Genomic DNA, 14591 nt, shown 5'->3' on the forward strand with positions numbered 1-14591 from the left:
TTCAGAGAAGGTTGATTTTGACATTGACAGTTGCGGAGAAGAAAGGGTCCACCGGAGTCGGACTCCGATGCTCCACCAGCCCTCTGATATTCATACACGTCAAAAATGCAGATTGCTTTTGAGCAATTCGAGCGAACTGCGGTTGTCTAGTGAGTGTAATAAGTATATTCCATCTCCTGGAGAAAGAACTTGGTTGTGAAAACACATCTTGCATTTCGACCGCCTACTTCATAAAAGGTGACGCATTCTCGAAATTGTATGCAGAGGTGTATGTATTACAGCATTCGTACCAGGTTCTTCTGCAATTTGCTTTGGAAGTGACTTGCCTCTTCAGAGCACACCGGAGATGAATGTCATCGACATGCACGATATTTTCAAACTCGGACAAGGTTGTCTAATAAGAGGGCTTTTAGGAAGTGTTCTTAATGGACATATCGGTGACTGTGATTACATTGTACATTTTCTATGGACTTTATGAGGAAAACAAGTGCTTGGGATAACAAGCACGGTGTGTGCAATAAGGTGGTAAGGCTACTTAAAACATCAATATACGTCTTGCTCTTTTACTCACGCGTTGCTAATGCACGGAACAGTAGACATGCGTAGAGATATTGGGATAGAGAATAGTAGTAGGAAGGGGGCGCGTGAGCAATGTGCTTAGTTCGATGCGTTGGTTTATGATTCGTTGTTGATGATTCGTGGTCGTCTATATACCCAGAGCAATCTTATGCTCATGCACTGCTAATGCTGGAGCTTGGTATAGCAGCCATGTCACCTTAGTGGCCTTGTTCTTGTTGTTGTTGTTATTGTTGTTGTCGGTCTTGTCAGATGTCCATCGCACCCGTTAGCTATACAATCAACAAGCTAGATATCAACATTCTTACGCTCTTGTGTAGCAGACACCGCAATCCACCAGCCATTTGTTGACTACCTAGGACAGATATTCGGCGTGCTAATCCCCGTCAAAGGATGACTTTATAGGCTTTCCACATATTCCAAGATCTCGTCCACGAACACAGACAAGACGGCATGCCAGGAAAGCCACATTCTCGAATCGGCACTTTTGCAAGGGTCTGCGATGAACCGCTGACGTGCCCGATGTAGGATATGCAAACAATTTGTGCGGTTTTGATCGTGACAGCCGAAGACAAGAGGTATCCTGATCCAATCTTTCATACCCTCCTTCAGCATACTAAGTCCAAAGTCCAGCTCGAGTGTAACTCTACCTCGTGGTAGATGTCGAGACAGCTCGGTCATGGAATATAGTCTCATCTGGAGAGGTATAAATCTCCGCTTAAGTAGAGTTGGGCCCCTCTTGTCCGATCGTACGCACAGCTCGATGCGGATAGGCGCAATGGCATCCTTGACACCACAACGACTGGCAAGACCGATCCAACTCTGGAGTGATTTCTCCACAGCCAAAGCTATGTCTTGCATAGGGTCCCATGCACCTTCATGGGCGATTAGGCCAGATGTCCTGAAAAGTGCTGCTCCGAAGACGATGTGTTCCAAACCATTAAATCTGGTAAGCTCAAGCACGAAAGGAACGACCCTGAAGAAGTTCTCGAGATATTCGTCGCAGAATTTGGTCGCGAGCATGGGATGGCCGAGATGGAGCCTCTTACAGGCGTCAATAGTCGTGACATTGGACAATAGCTGTGTCAAGTCAACGACTTGGCTAGAAGTCATTGCCAAAGCGAGATGGGTCCATACCATCAGTCGCAGTTCTGGAGGCAGGGCCAAGACGCCTCTCGAAAGTGCCTGTGTAGTAGAAGTGTGTTTGTTCATGTTGGGCGGCTATTGGCGTCCAGGCTCGGTTTTCGATGCAGATAGATAGAGGAATTTTGGGATGGAACTGGAGAAGCATAGTCAGAAAGGTGCGACTGTGGGAGACCGGCCTTAAGACTACAGACGAAAACTGACTCAACTTGCTGACGCATTCAGATTGATCAGATTTCGAAGAAGTCCATGAATCAGCGCTGAGTCACAGCATGAGCTTTTGATTGCGCCGGATTATCCAAGGCATTTCCGATCAATCTAAATTCTACCGCTTACTTCGGCGCAGAGTGAGGAGAAAACATGACAAGAGGAGCATGAGCAATATGAAGTCATTGTGGAAAGATCGGTTTATTCTTTCTTGGAAAAGTAAGGGAGACAAGGAGATTGCACGATACATGTAGCTCATGACGAGCCCCTGCTCTGCAATTCTTACGCAGTTCGACGGCTCGTAGATCGGTTGGATGATCTGGCAGCTGACAGCAGGTCTGTGGACTGAGCTTCCCATGCGATTTGCGCGTCTCGCGTCAGGCCATTCAATGAGGCTGTGAGGCTTATGATTGGGAGATATGCTGCGCCTGAGTGTCATCGCTCCGCTGCTCGAGGCGGTCTCCTGTGCTTTGGATTGAACTCGAGATAAGGACGGGGGCAGACAGAGTGGGTCTACATCATTTTGTCGCGACGGATGTCCAGGATCGCCCTCGGTTGTCGCTCAATGGATCGCAGCTCTTTCTTCATCTCATGACGGTTCAAACAGGCTTAGCAACCTTTCTCAACTCAGTCTTTCCACCGTGCACCTCCCTCATCTCCCTCCAAGAGACCGGCACCATCTGCTCGCCTCCCTCAGAAACGGCCAAGACAACACCAAACTCATTCTTGGCCGTGCTGGCGAAATAACTTCTCTCGTCTCCCAGCGAGATCACAACTCCCCTCACAATATCGCCGACCCTGAAACTCTCATTGACCTTTACTTTGTCAATCTCGGTGGCGCGAATGTCTTGTTGGCGGATGATTGCAGAAAAGGGTTCGCGGAGGACAAGTGTGCCGGTGGGACCCAAAGCGAGAATGTCCAAGGTGGCTTGGCGAGGGTTTGTGCGTGTGATGCGGCCGAGGATTATGTCGCCTACCGAAGGCAGGGCGGCTGTATATGAAGTTGATGTGCTGGAGGAAGATGCGACGCTAATGGCGGGTGTGGCCTTCTTTGAGGGTGCGGAGGAAGTGACTGGGCCTGCGAGACTGGCGTGGATGGTAGAGGCGAAGACGTGAGAGCCGGTGCTTGGTGTGTGTGTTGATGTTTGTGCGAGCGAGTCGCCAGGGAGTGCGAATTTGGGAACTGACATTGTGGTTGATGCGAAGATGTGATGTTGTCGTGAGAAAATGCTTGTGATTGAATGCGAGGGCTTTGGACAATTCTCAGAAAGATGCGCCGGCCTTTGTTCGGATGAGGTCATGATTGTCGAGAGACAGGGTGATGCCTTGAGCATTTCCGAAAGTTTTATTTTTGTCCTCCTACAGATCCGGCGAGACTACTCATTTATTCGGTATGCTTAATGGGACGTATAGTAGTATTTACGACTTGTTTGAGGATACTTGAAGACCACAGAGCCTCGGGTGGTTGTGATCTGCTGCATGACTGCTCGACATGTATTTATTCACCTTGAACTCAATAGAGCCAATGGCTCAAGCCCACATCTCGACATTGTTGTTACGGCATCCATTGGGGGTTGAACGTGTGTCAGGTCTCCATTTCTAGACAGTCACCCATGCTACATGATTGGTCAGCTGAACATTAGACTTACCATCTCACTACTGCTTGATCACTCTCAAAGATCAGGAGAAGTCCTGAGATGCTATTTTTGATGATTCATTGATTCCAATACCAAAAAGGAGACTACGCTATTCATTACTAGAGCTATGTGAAGAAGAAAACATGAAAAAGGAGAACCCATCCGAATGCAGTGCTCCAGGATATCATACTTTGCCGATTCCCGGCGGCGCGCGAGTGCGAGTTGGTATATCAAAAATGGACAAGGAAAGAGAATAGAAAGAGAAATCGATAGCCAATGCATCCACACGCAGAGGCTGTAATGCTGTCGTCTCGAGCGTCTGATGAATCATCTTCTGCGCTCGTTCATCGTGTCAATCAACCTTCGGACAAGGCCTTCTTGTTGCCTTCTCCGCTCGAGATTTCGAGACAGCGGCGAGCGAGACCGACAACTTCAGCTTCACCATCCTCGCTGCCGTCCTCATTGTCGCTCTCGACTTGTCTCTCGGAGATCTCTTGGACCATTTGCATGACATCCTCGGCCGAGTTAATAGTACTAACAAGACGGGTGTCGTTGCTCTCGAGCAATTGCAGCAGAGTCCAGATGGCGATGTGTTGGAAGGTTGCATCGCCTGATGCGAGGAAGCGAGACAGGTAGCCGTGAATACCACCAGAGGGAGATTGCCAGTTGGTCATGAAGATCGAGTAGTCACCCACTGAGTAACCGTCAGCAGGTGATTGAGGAGCCGAAGTTTCGGATGTCTTACCTTTGCTTGACAAGTTACCCAGAGCAGCAGCACTGTTTCCTTGCACCTCAATACTCTCACTTTCGGTCAGAGGGATCAAAACATCAAAGACACCAAGACTCAGGAGATGAGGCTTCAGCTCGTCACTCAAAGCAAGAACAGCAATAGCAGCAGTCATCTCGCTCTGGACGTTAACCGGGACTTCCAAGACAAGCTCCTTACACTTCTGTACAGCACCAGCTTCCAGGACGAGTTGCTTGTTGCGGTCTGATGAAGCAGCAAGGTTGCGAAGGGTAGAAATGGCGTGGCATTGGATTTCCTCGTTATCGGTGCTTCCAAGGAGATGGACCAGAGGCTTGAGGAAACCTGCATCGATGATGGGAGATTCGTTCATGGGGTGAATAGAGATGTTGCGGATACAGGCGACGGCGGAGAGGATAAGAGGGAGGAAGGCGGATTGGAGGAGGCGAAGAAGGGGACCGAGGCCACCGTTGCGCACAATCTCGAGCTGGTATTTCTCATCCGAGGCGAGGTTGCGCAGAGCAAGAGCAGCTTGACATTGGACCTTGGGGGCGTGGCCGTCCATAAGGTTGACCAATGACTGTACAAGACGGGGCTCGGTCTGGGCCAGGCGCTTGCGGTTTGAGGCATCAACGGCAATGTTGCTGAGGGCGGTGGTACAGTAGTACTGAACGTCTGTGTCGGGAGATGTAAGAAGGTGGACCAAGACGGGGATTGCGCCAGCGTTGACGAGTTGTTGTCGGTTGTCATCTAGCAAGGGTCAGAGGATGTTGATAAGTGGGGAGAACAGAGTAATGTACCTGAGTGGGTCATGTTCAAGAGAGCGCCGGTAGCATTCCGTTGGACGCGCATGTCTTTTGACTTTGCGAGCCTCGTCAAAGGAGCAAGAGCACCTGAACGAGCAATCTTTGCCTTGTTGTCTTCGTGAGTGGCCAGGTTGGTGATGCAGCCCACGGCGTTGCACTGAACTTCAACATTACTCGAGTTCATCTGTCTGATCAGCGGTTGGAGGCCTCCTAGCTGGACGATTAGGATCTTGTTGTGTGCTGTGTATAAGTCAGTCTCTCTGTGGTCCGTGGGTACATTGACGAGGGCGGATAGGTACCATCTACGGCGAGGTTGCCCAAGGCGGCACTAGCAGCTCTTTGAACCTCGATATCACTGCTCTCTAAAAGGAAGAGGATGGGCTCGAGGGTGTTCTTGTCAACAGCGCGCACATCTTGATCGAGTGTGGTCAGCATGCTTGTATCATCTCTTTCTCTTGCAGGTCAACACACCTCGCTCGGTGATCTCGGCAAAGGTCAGACTGGCGCTTCGTTGCAGGTCGATATTATGTGAGTAGACCAGAGTACTGAGGGCATTGAGAGGGCCGCCGGTGAAGAAGTCTGTTTCTTGTCTGTTTTCGAGGAAATTCAGCAAGTCGGTGACTGCCTCGCGCTCGCTGTCGGCCAGCACATTCTCGTAATCGACTGAGCTGCGGCCTAGTACATGTTAGTGGCATGCAGTACAGCAGGACGTGCATGGAGACTGACTAGAGCAACAGTAGAAGATGTTTGCGCAAAAGTTCTTGAGAGTTGCCATGGCCCACGGGCCTTTGTTGAGGTCGACGGCGACGAGACTGCTCGCTTGAAGGGGTCCTGATTAGGCGCGACGCTATAACATGCGGCTGGATGGAGAACAGAAGTTGGCGCGCGAGAGGTGCGATATTATAACAAGATGGACGGCGGTCGAGGATATCGAAATGGGCAGCGACCAAGACAGACAGACGGCAACAGCATCAAGAAGCAACAGCGCAACGACGTGATGCAGAGCAAGCCAGCCCTGAGCTCGGACGCCAATTATCCATTATCCATTATCCAACAGACCCTTGATTGCCCAATCTGGCCGCCTGCACATATAAACACCACTGATTAGATAAACCCGACGACGTGCTCCCTTTGTCTTCGCATGCTTTGTCCCATACCTCGACACCTTCTTTTGTCTGTTGTTTACACCACCGTTATCGAGCTACATGTCGACTCGTATTGAGGCTGATTACCCTCTTGGCTGCTCTCCACCCACTCTCACCGACTGCCGTCTCACTACCACATCTGGGACATCCCTTGTCGCCCCACCGTCCTGCTCTTCCTTCTGCCTCATCCTAACACAACCATTTTCCAACATGACCAGCCTTCTCAGACTGTTTCTCGAAGGCATCCTAGCTGCGACGCGTGCAAACCAATCAGAATGTCAGCTCTCCTCATACGTAAAAAGAACGCGGGGAAACCGTGACTCCCGCATTAGCCGTAACCTTATTGCTTGAAACCATTCCACCTTCTAGCCTTCTCTTTTCACGAAGGAGGCCGACTTCGCCGCGAAAGCCTCGTGTAAATATCTTCTGACTTCATAGCCTCCAGCGTCATTCCTCTGCCAACCATACATGCAATCGTGATTGTGTCAAAGTCGATTTAGAAGGTCAGATTTCCCGACAAGTACTGAAGCCTAGCTGCAACTTCCCCTCGTCGGCGCAAGAAAAGTGTTCAGGGTCGTTGGCTGCCTTCAACAAGGCAATGGCCACGCCTGCTCCTTCCTCACACGAATTTCGAAAACTGCGACTCGACACCAAACACAAGAATTCCTCCCAGGACTTTCCATTCGCCGCTTCCTTGAATGCCGACCATGTCGCTTCTTCACAATTTTCGTCGTCCGAGCTGCTCGACCCGGACGGCCCCGAGCGCGACGAACAACAAACGCGAACAAGAGGTTCATCTGTGAGCTTCAAAGAGTACGCCACTCTCGACGACGGTCGCAAACATTCTCTCGATCAGCCTCTCCCCAGACCACGACGTAGCAGCATCCGCGATTCCTGCATGGCGACAGATGCTTCGCAGGCCCAGTCTGCCTCTGCTCCGGCTGCGCCCGAGGACTCCCCTAGGATCAATCCATTCACTGGCGAGCCCATAAGACGACGAACGAGAAGAAGCGAAGTCGCCCCTCGCCTGGAGACGATCGATTCGAACGATACCACACACGCGCACCTGCCTTCTTTGACGTCGGCCTCCTCGGGCTCCCTGCTCAGTGAGCAATTGAGAAGCCCTGATACGCCTTCTGGTTCATACTTCAACGAAAACGCTGTCATGTCCCCCTCACCTGCTGTCAGTCCTAGCATGGGTAGCGAGCCTTGGCCAATGCTATCAAGGAACAAGACCTTGTCGCGTACCGCCAGTTTGCGCAATACCAGTCGCAGATCTAGCAGAATGTCTGGTTCTTCCATGTCGCCGGCTGCCCAGTTCCTGAATGGCTGGGGTCGCAGCTCACAAACCACTGCTGCACCAGAGCCTGATGATGAGGGACAATCAATCGGTATCAACAACGAGTATGTCATCGGTCGCAAGATTGGCTCAGGCGGCTTCAGCGTCGTCAAGGAGGTCATTGGCATGTCTGAAGACGGCACCCGCACCAAGTTGGCAGTCAAGATCGTCCGCAAGTCTGTTGCCAACACTTCTGAAGCAGAGAATGACAAGGCACAGCAAGCCGTCGAGTATGAGATCGGTGTATGGCGTTACATGAACCACCCTCACGTCATCCGACTGCACACGAGTTTCATCACAGACTTTGCCACCTTCTGCATCATGGACCTGGTCGAGAGTGGGTCTCTGTACGACCTCATCAGCGAGCTTCGCAACAACGGCCAGATGGGCTTGAAGCATGACCTCGCAAGGAAGTATGCTTTCCAGCTCGCTTCGGCCATCAGATACATCCACGAAGACGTCAGACTCATCCACCGTGATGTCAAGCTCGAAAACTGTCTTGTTCAGGTCGGTGACAACGATAGTGGCGTGCTGAAGCTCTGCGATTTCGGCCTGGCTTGCTTCGTTGACGGTGATTCTGGCATGACTGATAGCATCCGTTCGCTCGACTCCAATGACTCTGATTCCAACCAACCAGCCGGCACGCTCGAGTACCTCGCCCCTGAGCTTTTCGGCGGCTCCAACCAGAGGCACTATTCATCCGACATATGGGCCTTTGGTGTTTGCGTCTACACCATGATTACTGGCAAGCGTCCCTTCGCACACACCATCCAGTTCAAACTAGTCGAGCTCATTGAATCCGGTCAATGGAACAAGGACGCTATCGAGGCCTCTCCAGCCGGCCAGGAGAGCTTCAAAAACATCTGTGCCTTGCTGCAGGGCTGTTTGAACACTGATCCGGACGAGAGATGGACCATCAAAGATGTCATGAATTGCTCATGGTTTGCTGGCTTGCACGACGTATCACATGACGAGGACTGGGAGCATGTGAACGCCACCCAGTCATGAGATCCTTGCTCATTTACGCGCTCTCTCTGGACCCCCCCTCTGCAACGAAAAACACTCTGCATTTCTACGGGATGATTATGAGACATGATCGTATGGCTGGGATGTCTTCTTTACCTTTTAACCTTCTGCACTTGATACCCCCATTCTATACTTTTCTGTTGTTATTGCTTATACTTTTCTAATCCTTCTTCATCAACAAAAACCTTTCGAAATATGTATTATTAGGTAGCCTTTTTAGCTATGAAATTTGCTTCTTGGGATGGAGAGGAATTGTTATTGTGCTTTGAACCGTAAGGGTATGGATGCTAAAGAAAAAACACCTTTGATGATCATGCGATGCAATGCTGTTTTGTTCTAATGAGAACCCATCCCCCTCTTGTGTACGCCGTGCCCAATGTTTTCCGTCCTTGTGTGTGCATATGTATGACCCAAACTCCCAAAACTCCCAAAACTCCATAAACTCCAAATCACAAACCCGAAAAGCGAGGAATTTCCGACCCAGAAGGGATGTGTAAGATTACAGTGGTGGTGAATTGCAGAAGGGGCTGGGTATTGGAATGCAGAAGTGGCCAGAAGTGTAGAAACCGTGGGAAGTGTGGGAAGCGTGGGAAGCGTGAGAAAAAGCGAACATCAAATCTGCATCGAGGCAGATGAGTGCAGAGCCATGCCACAGTCAAGGAAATGCGACACAGGGTTTACTGCAGCGATGTTGTGATGTCGTCGAGAGACAAGGAGGATGTATTGGAGCCCTGTTGCATGGTGTATCTCCATCAATCAATCATCCAAAGAAGTCATCCTTGTACTCCTTTCCCTGCATCTTGGCAAGCTTGCGGTAGAACTCTTCGGGCGAAAGAGAAGGCGCGTGGTGGATAGGGAATGGCTCGGCATCGGCATCAGCAAGGAAGTCGCCCATCTCAGTGTCCAGAGCGAATGGGTCGAGAGCGGTGGAGGTGCTGTTGGGCTTGGAGTCGATCTCGGTATCGGCGTCGATGTCCTGGGTAGTGATGTTGATGTTGAGACGAGCGTCAGTGGAGATGCTATGAGGGGTCCAAGGAGTGGTGGGGGAGGGAGGAGGGTAGATGTGGTCCTCATTGTCCATCTCGGTGTCCACATCCATGTCCATGTCAGTGTCGAGTGGATGGGCCATGGGGGAGTCATGAGCGTGAGGCAAGTCGTGATGAGGTGAAAAGTAGTGAGAGGGGCCGCAGAATCTGGTATCATCTCCAGAAGGAGTTGAGGGGACGGTATGAGCAGGAGTGTTGGGGATAGCTTGGTAGTTGTTGAAGTCCTCTTGCTCAATGATCATGTCGACGTCTTGCTGCTGCTGCTCAGCGTAAACATCATGAACTTCGAAGCCAGCTTGTTGTTGAGTCTGTTGGGGGTGCTGGAATTGCTGCTGCTGAAGTTGCTGCTGCTGAAGGTACTCAAGGTACTCAAGGTACTGGTGATGCTCAAGTTGCTGGAGCTGATAGTGATGACCGCGGCAGACTGAGCAGTTGCACTGGTCGCCAATAGGGTCGTCGTGGAAGCTGTGGCCGTGACAAGCCAACTCGTCGGAAGTCTCGCATCGGAGGGTGCAATCGGGGCAGGCGAAATATAGACCTGCAGGGATGTTGAAGATACCGGGAGCGGGGGCAGGAGTTGGCAGAGGAGTCAGGTGGCCGTCGCCGGCGGATGAGAGCTCCCCTCCAGAGCTGGTGGGGGATGGATGACGCTGGATGTTGTCGATGTAGCGAGGAGAAGAAGAGTGACCACCTGGAGCGAATGGGGCGATGTATGGAGGCAATGGCTTCTGGGAAGCGGGTGAGACAGTGCCAATGTTCTTCGGTTCGCCAGAATTGCGAGGATTGCGAACCCTATCGATCTTCTTGACCTTGACATTATGGATGTCGTGAACGTCTTTAAGATGACGACCCAAACCCCAAGGACGATGGAACGACCTTCCACAGCCATCAACGTAACAGTGGTAGTCTTTGGGTCCATTGTGGGTGAGTTGATGTTGCTTAAGGTTGGACTCACAAGTTGCCTTGTGTTCGCACGTGTCGCATTGGATTGTCTTGCGTTCTTGGTAGTCCTTCTTTGTCTTGGACGCCTTGTTGCTTGCCGTGGGGCTGCTCTTTCTTGACGTCTTGGTGGGAGTGTGGGAGGCGGAGTGTCGAGTAGTGCTCACGCCTGATCGGGCGTTTGTTTGAGGAGGCGAAGGATATTCGATGAATGTAAGAGGTTGTGGTTGAGGAGACTCCATGGTCGGATGGTGGGGAGGTTGCTGAGGGTATTCGTACGGGTCATATCCAGCGTGTACAGGTTGGCTGTTGTAGTAGGGGCTTTGAGGATAGACATAGCCAGACCCTTGAGGAGGAGGTGGGGAAGGATAGTCGAGTCTTTGGGGGGTAGAGTTGTTCGGAAGGCCGTGGAGTCCAGTCCACTGTCCAGAAACTTGAGTGACTTGGGTGGCATAGTTGCCAGTCGACGGGTCTGATCCGTACTGGCCGAAGGAGTCATCGTCGAATTGAGTAGTGTCAGCTTGAACAGTAGCGTTGTGATTCTCGACCATCTGCTGATAGTCCTGGAAAGTCATGTTGCGGTAGTCTAGGGGAGTGTTCTCGTCGACGAAGCCTTGAGTGGCTTGGAAGGCTGCGTGGATGTCGTCGTGGTTGTTGTAAGATCCAGCGCCATACTCGACATGATTGTCATAGTTGTTAGAAGCATTGGTGTTCATCAAGGGGCGAGAGAGAGCAGTGGACAAGGAGGAATATTCGGCCGGGTGCGAAGGCGGAGTGTAAGTCCAGTCGTCCATGTCGGCCTCACTGAGGTTGAGACTGTGGCTGGTTGTTTGCGAGTTGTAGTATGGTTGGTCGCCTTGCGGATGGCGGTCTCCAGCACCTGAATCCATGGTGTGTGAGTTTTTGTGTTGTGTAGAAGGGATGGTCTAGAGAGAGAAATCCACGCGCTATGTAGAAAGAGCGTGTTGCGACGGCGCGCGTATGCCAGATGTGGAAGCATTTGCTGAAGGTGTTGTGTGTGAGATTGCATCTCGATTGGGGATCTCATCGCAACTCCATGTGCGTCGAACAAAGGCATTGTTGAGCTCGAGTAGAGGTTTCATTGTACTCGAGCCTCTATGCGAGGCTGCTTTGTTCAGAACACTTGGGCACTGGAACCTTCTGCGGCGCTCATGATGCTTGGGTGGTTGTTCGGAAGTTCGATTTGCTGTGTCCGCGAATGATTGTGGTCTTGGGTTTGTGTTCATGTAGAGGGATGTTGAGAGAGCTGGGGGTAGTATCGTGGACATGCTTGTTGATGCAATGTCTTCAGGGGGTAAGACGATGTCTCAATTGGATGACAGGAGTCCAGCGGCGCTTCCAGCACCACCGCGAGGGCCTTTGCGGCCACCAGCACCACCGCGAGGGTCTTTACGGTCACCAGCACCACCGCGAGGGTCTTTACGGCCACCAGCACCGCCTCTCTTCGACTTTGAGCCCTTGGTAGTGGCTGCTCGCACGAGGGCAGCGCCTCTGCGCCTCTGCGTTTGGCGGTAGGTGCGACGTTCTGCAGTAGTCATGTACATGACCCCGTGCGCTGTACCCGATATGTCGAGGTCCCTGTATGTGTTGTATCCCAAACGGGCTCTTTGCGCCGGGGTCATCGCAGCACGAGACTGCTGTGTTGTTGCGTGTCTGGTCGATAATGCTGCGAGAGCACTCACAGGAGCGGCTCTTGACGGCTGAGCACTAGGACCGGATGCCTCTTCATCATCCTCGTTGCCCTCCTCTCCCCCTATCTTTACGTTCTCTTCTGGGTTAACACGATCGTTGTCGTTGCTGTCGTCAGTCGGCCTCGTCCATAAAGGATCTGCCATCCGCAGTAGAATGGCAGCAGCCTCTTCAATTTCCTGTTGTTCTTCCTGAGTCCAAGACATTTTCTAAGATAGTTAGACTGGGGACCCGTGGAAGGATCGATGATTGACTTACGTTTCTCGCGATGCAGGTGCGTTGAAGGAGAAGGTGTGAAAGGTCTGCGCGCACAAGATAATACCCGGTACGAGTTTCGACATCGACGCCAAGGCCGTCGATATCGTCGAACCCAGGGTGGGATGTGGGAGGAGCCCCGTTCACTTACTGTGGTGCACCTCGCTACCTCGCTACATGCTTCCACTTACCTTCCTAGCGGTCGACCGGTTCTACTACCTTTATGAATCATAGCATAGTGGTAGTCTCTCGACGATCCCGGAACAGCGTACCTCGACCCCTTATCAGAACACCTCAACCTACCTTCGCTCCACCGCTGCTCATCTCCTGTACACGACTAGCTAACACGTTTCCGCGATGCATTGCACGGGAGCTGAGTGAGGCCTCACCTAGCTTACGGAGACTCAATTTCGAGACCCCTCATTTCATTCCCCGACGAGTAGCCTGTCTGTTGCGAAAAGTATGTTGCAATGTTATGGGTATGTGGGAAGGAGAGGACTGACGTTGGAGATGGAGAATTGTTGTTGTTGTTGCGGGACATGTAATACGATGTACCGCGTATAATGCAGCACTCACCTAGAAGCCAATCGCGACACGAATTGCTTCTTATCTCTACGTATCACAGAGACGACATTCCATCTGTCCGCGAAGGTTAGGATAAAAGGGAGGGACCTGCTGATGGGAAAATTAGGTGAACCTCGTTCTTTCCCCTTCTTACACCTTGCACAATGACTTTTGAGGCAGCTACAACACAGCCCACGTCTGCTTTCCTAGCACTCCCGGCTGAACTGCGCAATAGCATCTACACGCTTGTACTCACACCCCCTGCCCATACGCGCGACTCGCGTCGCATAGCGAGTAGAGGGCTGTGTTCTGACTATATTTTACCTCCGCTCGATCTCAGTCCGGCACTCCTACGAACATGTCGGCAAATCCACGATGAAGCGGCGAGCATCCTCTACGGTGCCAATCAATTCGCATCGCATCCGTCACTGCTCACTGCACTACCATACCTCGTGAGTCCGCGACGACCAATCACCGAGGGACCCGGCCGTTTCATGATCAAGCGATGGTATATCCATTTGCGCCTCGATGTGGATCCCAGATTCAATGCAGAACAGCTCGAGCAAGCATTCTCCGGCGCTGAAGAGCTAGAAATCGAATTCTTCCAGCCAGCGTATGGTTATGGTGATGATAGTACTCTACGACTGTTCGAAGGGATCCGAGGAGTAGGCACCGCAAGAGTCACTGGTGGTAGCGGGTGCGATGCGAAATACGCCAGAATACTCGAAGGAATGCTCATGAGTCCAAAAGGCATTGTTGCCCAATCCTGCAGGCAGAGTTCAGGAGAGGATGAGCGCTCAGAAAATGGAAATATGACAGAGAGATGAGTTTCCTGAAGCGATCCAAAACTACACCGGCCAAAAAGCGCCGTGCTTTTTTCCGCCATTGGTCGTCTGTCGCCAATAGCATGTCGCATATTATCGTCTAGACTGCGAATACGAAGCACCAAAACTCTTCACTCCACGCTGCGATGCTCAAAAGCATGAACAATGCCCTGACTCCTGAAGGAACCAAATCATGACTTCATCATCCAACGCCTCGCTTGGCAAAAGTTGCTCCTCCACAGCTGGACAGCTTCTTGAAACATCGAATTCATCCAAGTTCGGAGCCTGCAACCGCCAAAGTCCAACACACCATATCACGACAAGGCAGTATATTGGCCAAAAGAGGGCAAGCCGGCTTACGCGTCTCACAGCCTCAATGTCGATGTATACCGCAAAAGAGACTTTGGCGTACGATTCGCCCGATCCTGAGGTAGAAAGTATGTTCTATAATCCTCTGCTCAGACCAATCACGATCCAGGCCCCCCGCATCGTCACAGGGATGTTTCGATTTACCCTTTTGCGGGGTTCGTCCCGAGTTGCTAGTGCACGATGATGTGACCTTGGAAACATTTTTCTTCTCTTGGTATTCGAACCATCTACCAAGTCGGAATGCGCGGACTTGGCTTGGA

The 14591-nt window shown here is 51.5% G+C and overlaps 8 protein-coding genes across 8 annotated transcripts; 2 read left to right on the forward strand and 6 right to left on the reverse strand.

Annotated features, from left to right (window-relative positions):
- Positions 1-975: 975 nt before the first annotated feature.
- Positions 976-1788, reverse strand: M438DRAFT_351523 (uncharacterized protein; the record flags this gene model as incomplete). Its single annotated transcript, XM_029906722.1, has 1 exon — positions 976-1788. One exon carries the CDS (start codon positions 1786-1788, stop codon positions 976-978), a length of 813 nt encoding a protein of 270 aa, XP_029764415.1.
- Positions 1789-1916: 128 nt separating this feature from the next.
- Positions 1917-2445, reverse strand: M438DRAFT_79997 (uncharacterized protein). The gene has a single exon (XM_029910331.1). The coding sequence runs from the start codon at positions 2363-2365 to the stop codon at positions 2045-2047; it is 321 nt and encodes a 106-aa protein (XP_029764416.1). The 5' UTR covers positions 2366-2445; the 3' UTR covers positions 1917-2044.
- Positions 2446-2525: 80 nt separating this feature from the next.
- M438DRAFT_331153 (uncharacterized protein) lies at positions 2526-3116 on the reverse strand (the record flags this gene model as incomplete). Its single annotated transcript, XM_029903382.1, has 1 exon — positions 2526-3116. The coding sequence occupies one exon, from the start codon at positions 3114-3116 to the stop codon at positions 2526-2528; it is 591 nt and encodes a 196-aa protein (XP_029764417.1).
- Positions 3117-3919: 803 nt separating this feature from the next.
- Positions 3920-5889, reverse strand: M438DRAFT_371197 (ARM repeat-containing protein; the record flags this gene model as incomplete). Its single annotated transcript, XM_029908238.1, has 5 exons — positions 3920-5058; positions 5109-5354; positions 5414-5527; positions 5586-5789; positions 5841-5889. 5 exons carry the CDS (start codon positions 5887-5889, stop codon positions 3920-3922), a joined length of 1752 nt encoding a protein of 583 aa, XP_029764418.1.
- Positions 5890-6677: 788 nt separating this feature from the next.
- On the forward strand, positions 6678-8980 carry M438DRAFT_341871 (kinase-like protein). Its single transcript, XM_029904607.1, has one exon. It carries the CDS (start codon positions 6858-6860, stop codon positions 8604-8606), a length of 1749 nt encoding a protein of 582 aa, XP_029764419.1. The 5' UTR covers positions 6678-6857; the 3' UTR covers positions 8607-8980.
- A 404-nt stretch (positions 8981-9384) lies between these two features.
- M438DRAFT_351527 (uncharacterized protein) lies at positions 9385-11499 on the reverse strand (the record flags this gene model as incomplete). Its single annotated transcript, XM_029906723.1, has 1 exon — positions 9385-11499. One exon carries the CDS (start codon positions 11497-11499, stop codon positions 9385-9387), a length of 2115 nt encoding a protein of 704 aa, XP_029764420.1.
- Positions 11500-11757: 258 nt separating this feature from the next.
- M438DRAFT_80052 (uncharacterized protein) lies at positions 11758-12994 on the reverse strand. Its single transcript, XM_029910332.1, has 3 exons — positions 12847-12994; positions 12578-12786; positions 11758-12528 (listed from the first exon to the last, which is right to left on the reverse strand). Exon 3 carries the CDS (start codon positions 12523-12525, stop codon positions 11938-11940), a length of 588 nt encoding a protein of 195 aa, XP_029764421.1. The 5' UTR covers positions 12526-12528; positions 12578-12786; positions 12847-12994; the 3' UTR covers positions 11758-11937.
- A 308-nt stretch (positions 12995-13302) lies between these two features.
- M438DRAFT_351529 (uncharacterized protein) lies at positions 13303-13965 on the forward strand (the record flags this gene model as incomplete). Its single annotated transcript, XM_029906724.1, has 1 exon — positions 13303-13965. One exon carries the CDS (start codon positions 13303-13305, stop codon positions 13963-13965), a length of 663 nt encoding a protein of 220 aa, XP_029764422.1.
- Between the last annotated feature and the right edge of the window lie 626 nt (positions 13966-14591).

The sequence above is a fragment of the Aureobasidium pullulans genome (genome assembly GCF_000721785.1).
Source record: "Aureobasidium pullulans EXF-150 unplaced genomic scaffold scaffold_2, whole genome shotgun sequence".
In the NCBI taxonomy this organism is placed as follows: Eukaryota; Fungi; Ascomycota; class Dothideomycetes; order Dothideales; family Saccotheciaceae; genus Aureobasidium; species Aureobasidium pullulans.

Coding starts and splice junctions, on each gene's coding strand:
- M438DRAFT_80052 (XM_029910332.1), bottom strand. CDS start 12,525: ATGTCTTGGACTCAGGAAGAACAACAGGAAATTGAAGAGGCTGCTGCC.
- M438DRAFT_79997 (XM_029910331.1), bottom strand. CDS start 2,365: ATGACACTCAGGCGCAGCATATCTCCCAATCATAAGCCTCACAGCCTC.
- M438DRAFT_341871 (XM_029904607.1), top strand. CDS start 6,858: ATGGCCACGCCTGCTCCTTCCTCACACGAATTTCGAAAACTGCGACTC.